The 12,983-nt window shown below is 42.7% G+C and overlaps 1 protein-coding gene across 1 annotated transcript in view; it reads left to right on the top strand.

The window, feature by feature from the left end:
* The window catches only part of PRPSAP1 (phosphoribosyl pyrophosphate synthetase associated protein 1), a 40,042-nt gene that overhangs the window by 17,229 nt on the left and 9,830 nt on the right, over positions 1-12,983 (top strand). The window contains exons 4-7 of the mRNA XM_064270708.1: positions 9,649-9,821; positions 11,168-11,283; positions 11,742-11,797; positions 12,598-12,743. Coding sequence (XP_064126778.1) covers positions 9,649-9,821; positions 11,168-11,283; positions 11,742-11,797; positions 12,598-12,743 — 491 coding nt within the window. The remainder of the gene's footprint in view (positions 1-9,648; positions 9,822-11,167; positions 11,284-11,741; positions 11,798-12,597; positions 12,744-12,983) is intronic.

Genomic DNA, 12,983 nt, shown 5'->3' on the forward strand with positions numbered 1-12,983 from the left:
AGAAAATCAGAGCAAGTCCACGAGAGCCAAAATATGACCTTGAATGTATCCCATCTGAATTTAGAGACCATCTGAAGAATAGATTTGACGCATTGAACACTGGTGACCAAAGACCAGACGAGTTGTGGAATGACATCATCCATGCAGAAAGCAAGAGTTCACTGGAAAGAAAGAAAAGACCAAGATGGATGTCAGAGGAGACTCTGAAACTTGGCTCTTGAGCGTCGAGCAGCTAAAGCAAAAGGAAGAATTGATGAAGTAAAAGAACTGAACAGAAGATTTCAAGGGGCCTCTCGAGAAGACAAAGTGAAGTATTGTAATGACGTGCAGTGAGCTGGAGATGGAAAACCAAAAGGGAAGAACGCGCTTGGCATTTCTCAAACTGAAAGAACTGAAGAAAAAATTCAAGCCTTGAGTTGCAATAGTGAAGGATTCCATGGGGAAAATACTAAACGACGCAGGAAGCATCAAAAGAAGATGGAAGAAATACACAGAGTCATTATACCAAGAAGAATTAGTCGATATTCAACCATTTCAAGAGGTGGCATATGATCAGGAACCGATGGTACTGAAGGAAGAAGTCCAAGCTGCTCTGAAGGCATTGGCGAAAAATAAGCCTCCAGGAATTGATGGAATATCGAGATGTTTCAAGAAACAGATGCAGCACAGGAGGTGCTCACTCGTCTATGCCAAGAAATGTGGAAGACAGCTTCCTGGCCAACTGACTGGAAGAGATCCATATTTATGCCTATTCCCAAGAAAGGTGATCCAACTGAATGTGGAAATTACCGAACAATATCATTAATATCATAAAAAACTACACAAGCAAAGTTTTGCTGAAGATCATTCAAAAACGGCTGCAGCAGTATATCGACAGGGAACTGCCAGAAATTCAGGCCGGTTTCAGAAGAGGATGTGGAACCAGGGATGTCGTTCCTGCTGTCAGATGGATTCTGGCTGAAAGCAGAGAATACCAGAAGGATGTTTACCTGTGTTTTATTGACTATGCAAAGGCATTCGACTGTGTGGATCATAACAAACTATGGGTAACATTGCGAAGAATGGGAATTCCAGAACACTTAATCGTGCTCATGAGGAACCTTTACATAGATCAAGAGGCAGTTGTTCGGACAGAACAAGGGGATACTGATTGGTTTAAAGTCAGGAAAGGTGTGTATCAGGGTTGTATCCTTTCACAATACCTGTTTAATCTGTGTGCTGAACAAATAATATGAGAAGCTGGACTATATGAAGAAGAACAGGGCATCAGGATTGGAGGAAGACTCGTTAACAACCTGCGTTATGCCGATGACACAACCTTGCTTGCTGAAAGTGAAGAGGACTTGAAGCACTTACTAATAAAGATCAACATAAAGAAAACAAAAACCGTCACAACTGGACCAATGAGCAACATCATGATAAACGGAGAAAAGATTGAAGTTGTCAAGGATTTCCTTTTAGTTGGATCCACAATCAACAGCCATGGAAGCAGCAGTCAAGAAATCAAAAGATGCATTGCATTGGGCAAATCTGCTGCAAAGGACCTCTTCAAAGGGTTGAAAACCAAAGATGTCACCCTCAAGACTAAGGTGTGCCTGACCCAAGCCATGGTATTTTCAATCACATCATATGCATGTGAAAGCTGGACAATGAATAAGGAAGACCGAAGAGCAGTTGACGCCTTTGAATTGTGGTATTGGCAAAAAATATTGACTATACCATGGACTGCCAAAAGAATGAACAAATCTGTCTTGGAAGAAGTGTGGACAGAATGCTCCTTATAGGTAAGGATGGCGAGACTCCGTCTTACGTACTTTGGACATGTTGTCAGGAGGGATCAGTCCCTGGAGAAGGACATAATGCTTGGCAGAGTACAGGGTCAGCAGAAAAGAGGAAGACCCCCAACGAGGTGGATTGATACAGTGGCTGTGGCAGCGAGCTCAAGCATAATGACTGTTAAGGATGGCACAGGACCAGACAGTGTTTCGTTCTGTTGTGTGTAGGGTCGCTATGAGTCGGAACCAACCCAACGGCACCTAACAACAACAATGGCGAATTGGGAAACATTTGCCGATTTTTCCCCATACTTAGGGTGTTAGAGAATTGAAGGAAGAGCTGTCCACTGAGGTAAGACGGACAGTAAATCCATAACAGTAACTTTACACGCATAACTTACCTTTGAAGAAGGAGCATAGGTGTAGGTGGGGCTTTGGGAAACCAGAGCCCCATCCTGAAGGTGGTGAAGTTCCCTTGTCTGTAGTAGGGTGAGACCACGGGGTAGCCGCGGTTCTCTTCCCGTGGTTTAGTTTGGTGCGGTATCAAAGCAAAAATACCTTCCCCTGGCAATTCCCATATCTCTTGGGATATTGGGGATGGAAGGAGAAAAGCATTTGGAGAAAAGAAAAGGAGGATGTGTATCAAATATGTGTATATGTATACATGTACATATACATGTACATATATGTGATAATGCACATGGCTTAAAAAAGTGGGGTTTCAATTAAAAAATAGGCAAAAGATATGAATAGACACTTCACTAAAGAAGACATTCAGATAGCTAACAGATATATGAGGAAACGTTCACGGTCATTAGCCATTAGAGAAATGCAGATCAAAACTACGATGAGATTTCATCTCACTCCAACAAGGCTGGCATTAATCCAAAAAACACAATAAATGTTGGAGAGGCTGTGGAGAGATTGGAACACTTCTACACTGCTGGTGGGAATGTCAAATGGTACAACCACTTTGGAAATCGATTTGGTGCTTCCTTAAAAAGCTAGAAATAGAACTACCATACGATCCAGCAATCCCACTCCTTGGAATATATCCTAGAGAAATAAGAGCCTTTACAGGAACAGATATATGCACATCCATGTTTATTGCAGCACTGTTTACAATAGCAAAAACATGGAAGCAACCAAGGTGCCCATCAACGAATGAATGGATAAATAAATTATGGTATATTCACACAGTGGAATACTATGCATCGATAAAGAACAGTGAGGAATCTGTGAAACATTTCATAACATGGAGGAACCTGGAAGGCCTTATGTTGAGTGAAATTAGTCAGTGGCAAAAGGACAAATATTGTATAAGACCGCTATTATAAGAACTTGAGAAATAGTTTAAACTGAGAAGAAAACATTCTTTTGTGGTTACGAGACGGGGGAGGGTGGGAGAGGGGTATTCACTAATCAGATGGTAGATAAGAACTACTTTAGGTGAAGGGAAAGACAGCACACAGTACAGGAGAGGTTAGCACAATTGGACTAAACCAAAAACAAAGAAGTTTCCTGAATAAACTGAATGCTTCGAAGGCCAGTGTAGCAGGGGCAGGGGTTTGGGGACCATGGTTTCAGGGGACATCTAAGTCAATTGGCATAATAAAATCTATTAACAAAACATTCTGCATCCCACTTTGAAGAGTGGCGTCTGGAGTCTTAAACACTACCAAGCGGCCATCTAAGATACATCAATTGGTCTCAACCCACCTGGATCAAAGGAGAATGAAAAACACCAAGGACACAAGGTAATTACGAGCCCAAGAGACAGAAAGGGCCACATGAACCAGAGACTACATCATCCTGAGTCCTGAGACCAGAAGAACTAGATGGTGCCCGGCTACAACTGATGACTGCCCTGACAGGGAACACAACAGAGAACCCCTGAGGGAGCAGGAGAGCAGTGGGATGCAGACCCCAAATTCTCGTAAGACTAGACTTAATGGTGTGACTGAGACTGGAAGGACCCCGGTGGTCATGTCCCCGAGACCTTCTGTTGGCCCAGGACAGGAACCATTCCCGAAACCAACTCTTCAGACATGGATTGGACTGGACAATGGGTTGGAGAGGGATACTGGTGAGGAGTGAGCTTCTTGGATCAGGTGAACACTTGAGACTATGTTTGCATCTCCTGCCTGGAGAGGAGATGACAGGGTGGAGGGGGTTAGAAGCGGGTGAAAAGGACACGAAAAGAGAGAGTGGAGGGAGAGAGCAGGCTGTCTCATTAGGGGGAGAGTAATTGGGAGTGTGTAGCAAGGTGTATATGGGTTTTTGTGTGAGAGACTGACTTGATTTGTAAACTTTCACTTAAAGCACAGTAAAAACTATTAAAAAAAAAAAATCAAAGCTATAGGGACAGAGTACAGGTCAGTGTTTTCCAGGGGCTGAGGTGAGATGGTTGACTACAAAGGGGCAGCAAGAGGAAATATCTCGGGTGATGGAACTGTTCAATATCTTGATTATAGTGGTAGTTACACAACTCTATGTTTGTCAAGATTCATAGAATTGTACACTAAAAAGGTTGAAATTTACTGTATGTAAATGACATCTCAATAAGCTTTACTAAAAAAAGAAAAAAGTTAAAAGTACTGGTAATTTTGTTGGTTACTGCCAAATTCCCCTCCATAGGGGCTTGTGCCGTTTTGTGTTCCCATCAGAAGTGTAAGGCATGTCCTTTTCCTAAGAACGAGGAAAACTTTCCCAGAAGCCACCAAGCAGATGTCCCCTGATACCTCATTGCCCAGAATTATGCCCCTTGCCCATTCCTGACCAATTCACTGGAAAGAATACTGAAGCTCCCTGTCTTCCCCAGGCACACAACTGTCTGATCTTTAATGTCTTTAATGATACCAGAGTTTTTCCTTCAGGGAAGGACAGAGGAAATGACTGTTGGGCTGGCAACCAACAGCGCCTACCTCAAAAATGTGTAGAAATTATTTGCAGAAAAGGATTTATCAACTTCTTAAAATTCCAAACCCTGTCCTGGTTTCACGGAACAATCCAGTTTATCGGCTTAATAATACGTTCAGTGCTTCTGTTCTACCTCCTAGTTCCTTGTGTAGTGCCTGGGGTCTTAAAATCTTCTAAGTGGACACCCAAGGCATAATTGGTCTCTATGTGGCAGGAGCAACAAAGGAAGAAGGAGAGTCAGGATTAACAGGAAGAAACAGAATGTGTGGCCAGTTGCCTCCATTAACAATTTCCTCCTTTACCACAAGACCAAAAGAACCAGATGATGCCTGACTACTATTACTGAACATTTTGATCCAAGATTCTATAGAAGAGTTCTGACCAAAAGAATGAAAAAGCAGAACAGAATTTCAAATTCTCATGGAATCTACACTTTCGGGAGTCATGGAAGCTGGATGAACTCCTAAAACTATGTAGCTCTGAGATAACCTTTAAACCTTAAACCAAAAATATCCCCTAAAGTCTTCTTAGAACCGAACAATAGTTTAGCTTAACTAGTAGAGAATGTCTGCCTTGAGCATTGTGCTCTTTTAAGATCTATCTATATGGGATCAAACTGACAACAGCAGCTGGAAAGATTAGATAAGAACCTTAGGGGGGCAGTACTTTTATGTTAATGGAGGAACAATTTGGAAAGGAAGGGTGAGAATGGTTGTACCACTTGAAGAACGTGTTCAATGTCACTGAATTGTACATATAGGAATTGTTGAATTGGTGTATGTTTTGCTGTGTATATTCTCAATAACAACAACAAAAATAAAATAAATTATATATACAAAAAAAAAGTGGGGTTTGCCACAGTGACCTGTTAATACTGTTAGCACCTGAGCACCAAATACTACTAACTGAAGATCCCAGAGAATTAATGTTTTTTAGTAGTATCTGCTAAATAGTTACCTCGATGAAGGAGTGTATCTCACAGATTTATTCTTTGGGGGAGGAGTGTTACCTGATGTGAAAAAGCTGATTCTAAACCAATAGCCCGGAGCTGGAACAGTCTGTGTCACCTCGGAGCAGTCTCCCCAAGGGACCACGTCTACTTGGATGGGGCTGGCGTGGCTCAGAATTGCCTTGGAATTCCTCTTGTGAAACAGCCTTCAGAACTTATGTCATGTTTCTTTTCACCGCTCCAATAACAGTCAAGTTTTGGTCCTTGAGGATTGTTTTGTTGTGGAAGTGGCAAAAAGCCACTCTGAGTGAAGCAATTATTGGGTTCGTAAAATGTGTGGCTCTCAGGAGGTTCCAAATATACTGCGCAGTGGAACTCTGTAAGATAAATGTGGAGATTAAGAATAGTTTCCGAAGGACAATTTCATGTTTATATATGAGCTCTAGTATGTTGATATAAACTAAGACTCGTTAGAGTTTATAACTTACTTGCTACAGATTGTCGGAGTTGGAGATGGTAAATCTACCGTATTACCATGTTCCCATTACTTCTGGCTATGGTGTTGGTCTATCTTTGCAGTCCTGGGCAGTGTAAATAAAAACACACCACACCAGATGTCGTCGAGTCAGTTCTAACTCATGGAGACCCCCTGTGTGTCAGAGTAGAACTGTGCTCCATGGGGTTTTCAGTGGCTGATTTTTCAAAAGTAGATTTCCAGGCCTGTCTTTCAAGGTGCCTCTGGGTAGACTTGAACCTCCAACCTTTGACTAGCAACTGAGCTCATTAACTGTTTGCACCATCCAGGGACTCCCGTTTTTACCTATCCAAAATGATAAAGCAGTAAGGGCTGAGTTTAATAAGTAAGGGTATGATTATCTCGAGGAAAAGAAAAACAGCCGGTTGGGAAAACCATTAAGATTGTCCTGTTTAGATACAAGGACCATGAGAACCAGCCAGGATACAGTTGGAACATTCTTAGGGAACAGATAAACAAAGCAGAGACTGCCAGCCAGCTTCTTTTCACTCTGCTAGACCACAAAGTAACTGCCTGGTGTCCAATTTGTCCTCTCTCTGTCAGTGAATGGGTAAGCCAGTGTGACAAAGGCCCTTTTGTCCTCTCCTGACCCAGTTGGGTGGGGGACGGGACGCCTTCTTTAGCCTTGGGCTGGAGGATGTTGAACCCCTTGGCCTAGGTTATCGGGAAGAGGAAAAGTGGAAAATAAAACCTCATGGGGGAAATTAGTAATTAACGAAAAGAAAGTTATCCTTAAATCAAGGCTCCCCTGAAATTATTCATCTCATTACATTAATTTTTTTTTCTTTAATATTCCGTTCTTAAGGTGAGAGTTTACACAGCAAATTAGGTTCCCATTTAACAATTTCTACACAAATTATTCAGTATTGTCAGTAGCCATCAAGTCCTCTGTGACTCATAGCAGCCCTGTGCACAACACAACGAAACACTGCCTGGTCCTGTGCCATCCTCATGATCGTTGTTATGTTTGAGCCCATTGTTGCAGCCACTGTGTCATTGCATCTCATTTTCCTCTTGTTCGCTGACCCTCTACCAAGCATGATGTCCTTCTCCAGGGACCGGTCCCTCCTGACAGCATGTCCCAAATATGTGAGAAGAAGTCTCATCATCCTCGCTTCTAAGGAGCATTCTGGCTGTACTTCTTCCAAGACAGATTTGTTCGTTCTTCTGGCAGTCCATGGTATATTCAGTATTTTTCACCAGCACCATAATTCAAAGGTGTCATTTCTTCTGCGGTCTTTCTTATTCATTGTCTTGCTTTTGCTTGCAAATGAGGCGGTTGAAAATGCCCTGGCTTGGGTCAGGCACGCCTCAGTCCTCAAAGTGACACCTTTGCTTTTTGAACACTTTAAAGAGGTCTTTTGCAGCAGATTCGCCCAGTGCAGTATGTCGTTTGGTTTTTTTGACTGCTGTCCATGGGTGTTGATTCCGGATCCAAGTAAAATGAAATCCTTAACAACTCCAATCTTTTCTTCATTATCATGATGTTGCTTATTGATCCAGTTGGGAGGATTTTTGTTTTCTTTTTGTTGAGGTATAATCCATACTTAAGGGTGTAGCCTTTGATTATCATTAGTAAGTGCTTCAAGTCCTCTTCACTTACACCAAGCAAGGTCGTGTCATCTGCATAACGCAGGTTGTTAATGAGTCTTCCTCCAATCCTGTGCCCCGTTCTTCTTCATATAGTCCAGCTTCTCGGATTATTTGCTCAGCCTGCAGATTGAATAAGTGTGGTGAAAAGATACAACCCTGAAGCACACCTTTCCTGACTTTAAACCATGCAGTATCCCCTCGTTCTGTTCAAAGGACTGCCTCTTGATACCGGTGACGTTTTTCACCATGTGTCATTATTGTCATTCATTTGTTCCGGTTATGCTGTTTCCAGTACTCGAGTTTCCCTGCCCCCTTACCTTCATATCTTTGCTTTAGAGCGGTTTTTGACAGATTAGATTGTTACATTAATATCTTACTAGCTGGGTCTCCCTTGTATACCCTAAACCTCATGGTAACATACTGTTGTTGTATATTAGAAATGCCATCACAGAGCCAGCTAAACACCCACTAGGGACAGCTACTCTTCTAGGCTCTATTAGATTACCCTCAGCTCTAGACATGTTGTTGGCATTGGGGTCTGGTTTAAGAAGCCAGTCCAGTAGAGCTTTTATTTTATAACATCATACAAGGAAGGTAAAGAAATGCCTGCATTTTATTTCTAAAGTTGACAAGCCCAAAAACCAAACCAAACCAAACCCGTTGCCATCAAGTTGCTTCTGACTCATAGTGACACTACAGGGCAAAGTAGAGCTGCCCCATAGGGTTTCCAAGGAGGGCTGGTGGATTTGAAGTGCTGACTGGTTAGCAGCCAAGCTCTTAACCAGTGCAGTACCAGAGCTAAAGCTAACAAGCACTCTATAAATGGCAGAGGACTTTTGCTGTAGTATGACGGGAACTCCTGAGTTATTTACGTACGCCCTCTAAGTACTATGCAGGCTCCCAGTTTAACCTTCAGAGGCCACCAGCATCTATTTAGATGATCCGGTGCGGGCAGGTATGCTCTTCCTTCTGTGGCATAAAAGCCTTCTTACATGAGTCGAATGTGTTCTTTCTTGGGACAAATAATTACCATGACAGTGATCAAAGGTGGGCTCTGGCCTCTAAGATGGGTCTGCCTTGTTTATCCTTTCATTCCTATCAGCAGTCAAAAAGGAATGGCTTAGTTATCTTGAAGTTGAGCCCGAAGTGTTTTTATCATTAAAAACTAAACCAGACCCATTGCCTTCAAGTCAATTTGGACTCATAACGACCCTGTAGAACAGAGTAGAACTGTCCTATAGGGTTTCCAAGGCTGTAATCTTTCCGGAAGCAGACTGCCGCATCTTCTCTTGCGGAACAGCTGGCGGGTTCAAACTGCTGACCTTTCAGTTAGCAGCCATGCGCTTAACCACTGCGCCACCAGGGCTCCTCGTGTTCCCCATTCCCCTAAAAATCCTTCCTGGTGATGCAGCTAAGTATGAGGTTGGGTGGGTTTTCCTTGGCATTCACAGGAAAGGTGCCTGTGCACGCCAGACCTGACCCTAAAATCCCTGCTTGGTGTCTGCAGGTGTCAGTTACCTCTCTCCTCTAACTCTGGTCCCCCGCTGGCAACACATGCTTCATGTCCTACCGCAGCCACCATATCAGTGATATAGAAGACCCAGGCACGGGATGCTGGGAAAGGTGGTGGTGGGTTAGCTGTGCTCTGAGTGTTGCATTTGCTCAGCCACAGAAGAAAACTGGAGTTTACATGGCTAAAAAGAGTTAGTAAGCTTTTCCCTGCGCTCACGAGATGCTCTCATAGGGACAGCCTGATGATCAAATAAATACCTGTAACACCCATCTTGGCAGCCCCTGTTAAAATTGCTCAGGTTGAGCTACTTTCTAGGGGTTAATGAATGAAACGGATCCTAAGATACAGATTTCAACTGTTTCAGAGATGTGAACACCGCAGTGATGGAGTTACTGATCATGGCTTACGCGCTGAAGACGGCCTGTGCCAGGAATATTATTGGGGTTATCCCTTATTTCCCCTACAGCAAGCAGAGCAAGATGAGGAAGAGGGGGTCCATCGTGTGCAAGCTCCTCGCGTCTATGCTGGCGAAGGCGGGTGAGTGAACAGAGAGCAACCTTGGCACCCCCCCCCCCCCACCCCGCCCCGGTTTGATGACTTCATACCTCTAGTATTTAGTTTGGGACTGTTTTTTTTTTTTTAAACTCTTGTTCACTTTTTCTTTATTTGTTTCTTTTGCATATACTTTTTCTTAGAGATGAGAGCTTGGGTATAAGGTCTTATTTTTTTCTTTGTCGTACTGTTTAGGAGACATGGTCTGCTTCAGTGTTCTCCGCTCTTTAATGCCGACATTTTCATTGTTCTGTCACTTTTCCATTTCATCTTTGTATCAGAATTTTTGCTAGTGGTCTTGCTTTTCTTATGGGATTTTTGAGTTTTGTATCTAGATGTACAGATGTATGTATTTGTCTTAGTTAGATTATTTGATTCCACAGTATTAAAACTGAATTTTTCTTCTGTGTCAACTTAGACATTTCTTTGGATGACCTTTCTGTATAGCAGCTCGTTTTCATTGCTTTTATTCTATCTCAGGCCTGTCTAGCGGTGGTATACTTCTTGGCCTTTAAATCAAATGTAGTAACATTTTACAAGTATTACGTTTTTGTCTGATGTTTCTTAAAGATGAATATATATTTGAGTCCTTAGAAAGAAACGTATTTGAATTCTATTCACTCTACAAAGTATAATGTTTTTGGAAAGATGAAGTAATCCGGGCTCTTTGTTCTGGAAGTCTTGCAGTGACACTTTGGCCAATTGCAATGCCTTTATATATGTGCTTTTTTTTTGGCACTGTTGATTTTTAGAGTCGTCTTCAGTATTTCTCTGTAAGAACAGTTTTTTATTCATTCTCTTATCACATGCAGAAATTGTTCCAAGCTCTTCAAATACCTTGTGAATTTCTTTCTTTCCAATACGCATATTACCTTTTTATTCTTTGCTCTCTTGTTTTTTTTTTTTTTTCCTCTCTTACCCACAGACCTTTAACGTTTCTTCTTTGATTCTTTAATCGAGGCCCTGCTGTTGTTCACATCAGTTATTGCTTTGGTATTTATTAATTCCATATTTAGAGTTTTATTTTTACCTACTTATTCTTGTCTCACTTTCCAGGCCCAAACTAAATATTAATAATAGAGGGAGCACTGTCCCCAGCTTTCTTTCTTCGTACACACAGAAGGTTACAGGCGCCTTGCCATTAGGCTTCTCATGTTCTTTAGTCCAGTAAGTTCTGTTCAGGTTAAAAATAAAATCAATAGTTGTGCTTATCACAATACCCCCCGCCTTCATCTTTCTGTTAGGAAACAAGAGTTAGGCGTCTCGTTGTGTCCACTGTAGCCTTTGACTTGTAGGGGTGAACTTTGTGATTTTTTGTTTTAAAATTTCAGGTTTAACTCACATTATCACTATGGACCTTCATCAAAAGGAAATACAAGGCTTTTTCAGCTTTCCAGTGGACAACCTCCGAGCCTCCCCTTTCCTGCTTCAATATATCCAGGAAGAAGTGAGGAGCCACCAGCAAACACCCCATTGTCCTCAAAAGAGAGCCTATTTAGTTTTCCTCTGGTATCAGATTTCCATATCAAAAGGCACACCCAATGCTCTTTCCCTGTAGTCTTAATACCTGAGGCAGCCAGAGAGGGCCAGCAGGGAGTCAGGGAGGATTTTTTTTTTTTTTTGAAAGACATGAAAAGTTGATATCCTTTTAAATACAGTTAGCAATTTGCTTATGTTTTCTAAAATGAAGGTTTTAAGAATTATTTTTTTAATCTTCTTGGTGTAGCAGTACATTTTGCGATGATGTTTATGGATAAATGTGGAAAATGTAAAACCGTGTGAACGAAATTCTTGCATATTTGATTGCTAGTTTGAATCGTTAGAAGAGGAAAGAAGGTAGTCCCAGCATCCAGATGTTATTTTGATAATGTTTTCGGTATTTTCTTATTTTCCCTCCAAATCTAGATTCCAAATTACAGAAATGCAGTCATTGTAGCTAAGTCTCCCGATGCCGCAAAAAGGTAAGTAAGCTGGACATTTATAAAAGCCCCCTTGGGAGCTTCTGGAGTCACAGCGGGCTGTATGGGAGTGGAGAGCCTGTGGATGCTCCGTGGCCCAGCCTCCCCCGTGCTGCCGCCCTCTCCACACAGCTCTCTGGTCTCTGAACAGGGATTGCTTCCCCTACCACTCAGCATTTTCCTCCGGGAGAAAGGGAAGTTCTTCCCCAAAAGCCCTCAGGAAAAGGAAGATAGTAGGACGCTGAGCATCTTCCAGGAGATTGTTTTTTATTTTTTATTGTGGTAAAAAATATGTATAACAAAACCTTTGCCATCTCAACCTTTTTCCGTGTGCAGCTCAGTGACATTAATCACGTTCCCATGTTGGGCACCGTCACTGCTGTCTGTCTCTAGGTTTTATTGTCACCCTTCACAGAAGCTCAGTGGCCCTCCTCAGTCCAGCCCCCTCTTCCTCCTCCCCACCGCCCTGGGCACTGCTAAGGAACTCTGCTCTCCACGCGTTTGCCTGTTCTGGGTAGTTCATACAAGTGGATCATACAGCACCAGGCAATATTTCAAGACCCCACTGGAAGCAAAATTCTTTCTTCGGATGGTGACTGAGAGAATAGTGGACAAAGGATAGAAATAAAATTAGACACTAGCCCAGACCCCAACTCCTGTTCCTCTTGGGGCGCTTCCATCCCGACCTGGCCTCACATTGTGTACCCCTGAAAGGTTGAACGATGTTTTCGTTTTATGATACTGAAGCGATGAAATGGCCTTTCCTCCACAAATGTCACTGTTTCCCCTGGTCTTTCTCCTAGGGCCCAGTCATACGCTGAGAGACTGCGTCTGGGGTTGGCTGTCATCCACGGAGAAGCCCAGTGCACAGAGCTGGACATGGACGACGGACGGCACTCTCCGCCGATGGTCAGGAACGCCACGGTGCACCCGGGCCTGGAGCTGCCGCGTGAGATGAGCTCTGACCTTGTTTTATTTGTAAACAGTAGAAAGCGTTAAACAGTGTGAGTGGCTAGGAGTCAGCGCCCATGTGGACGTATGCTGTCTGGCCATTTTAAATAATTGGGTGGTATTGCATTGATGTCGTCTTTTGTAAGAGGAGACTGCATGCAATACACACATTTGGGGACCACATAAAAGATCAAACCAAAAAAAAAAAATCTAACCCATATCTATGGAGTCAGTTTCG

Source organism: Loxodonta africana, chromosome 18 (genome assembly GCF_030014295.1).
Source record: "Loxodonta africana isolate mLoxAfr1 chromosome 18, mLoxAfr1.hap2, whole genome shotgun sequence".
Lineage (NCBI taxonomy): Eukaryota > Metazoa > Chordata > Mammalia > Proboscidea > Elephantidae > Loxodonta > Loxodonta africana.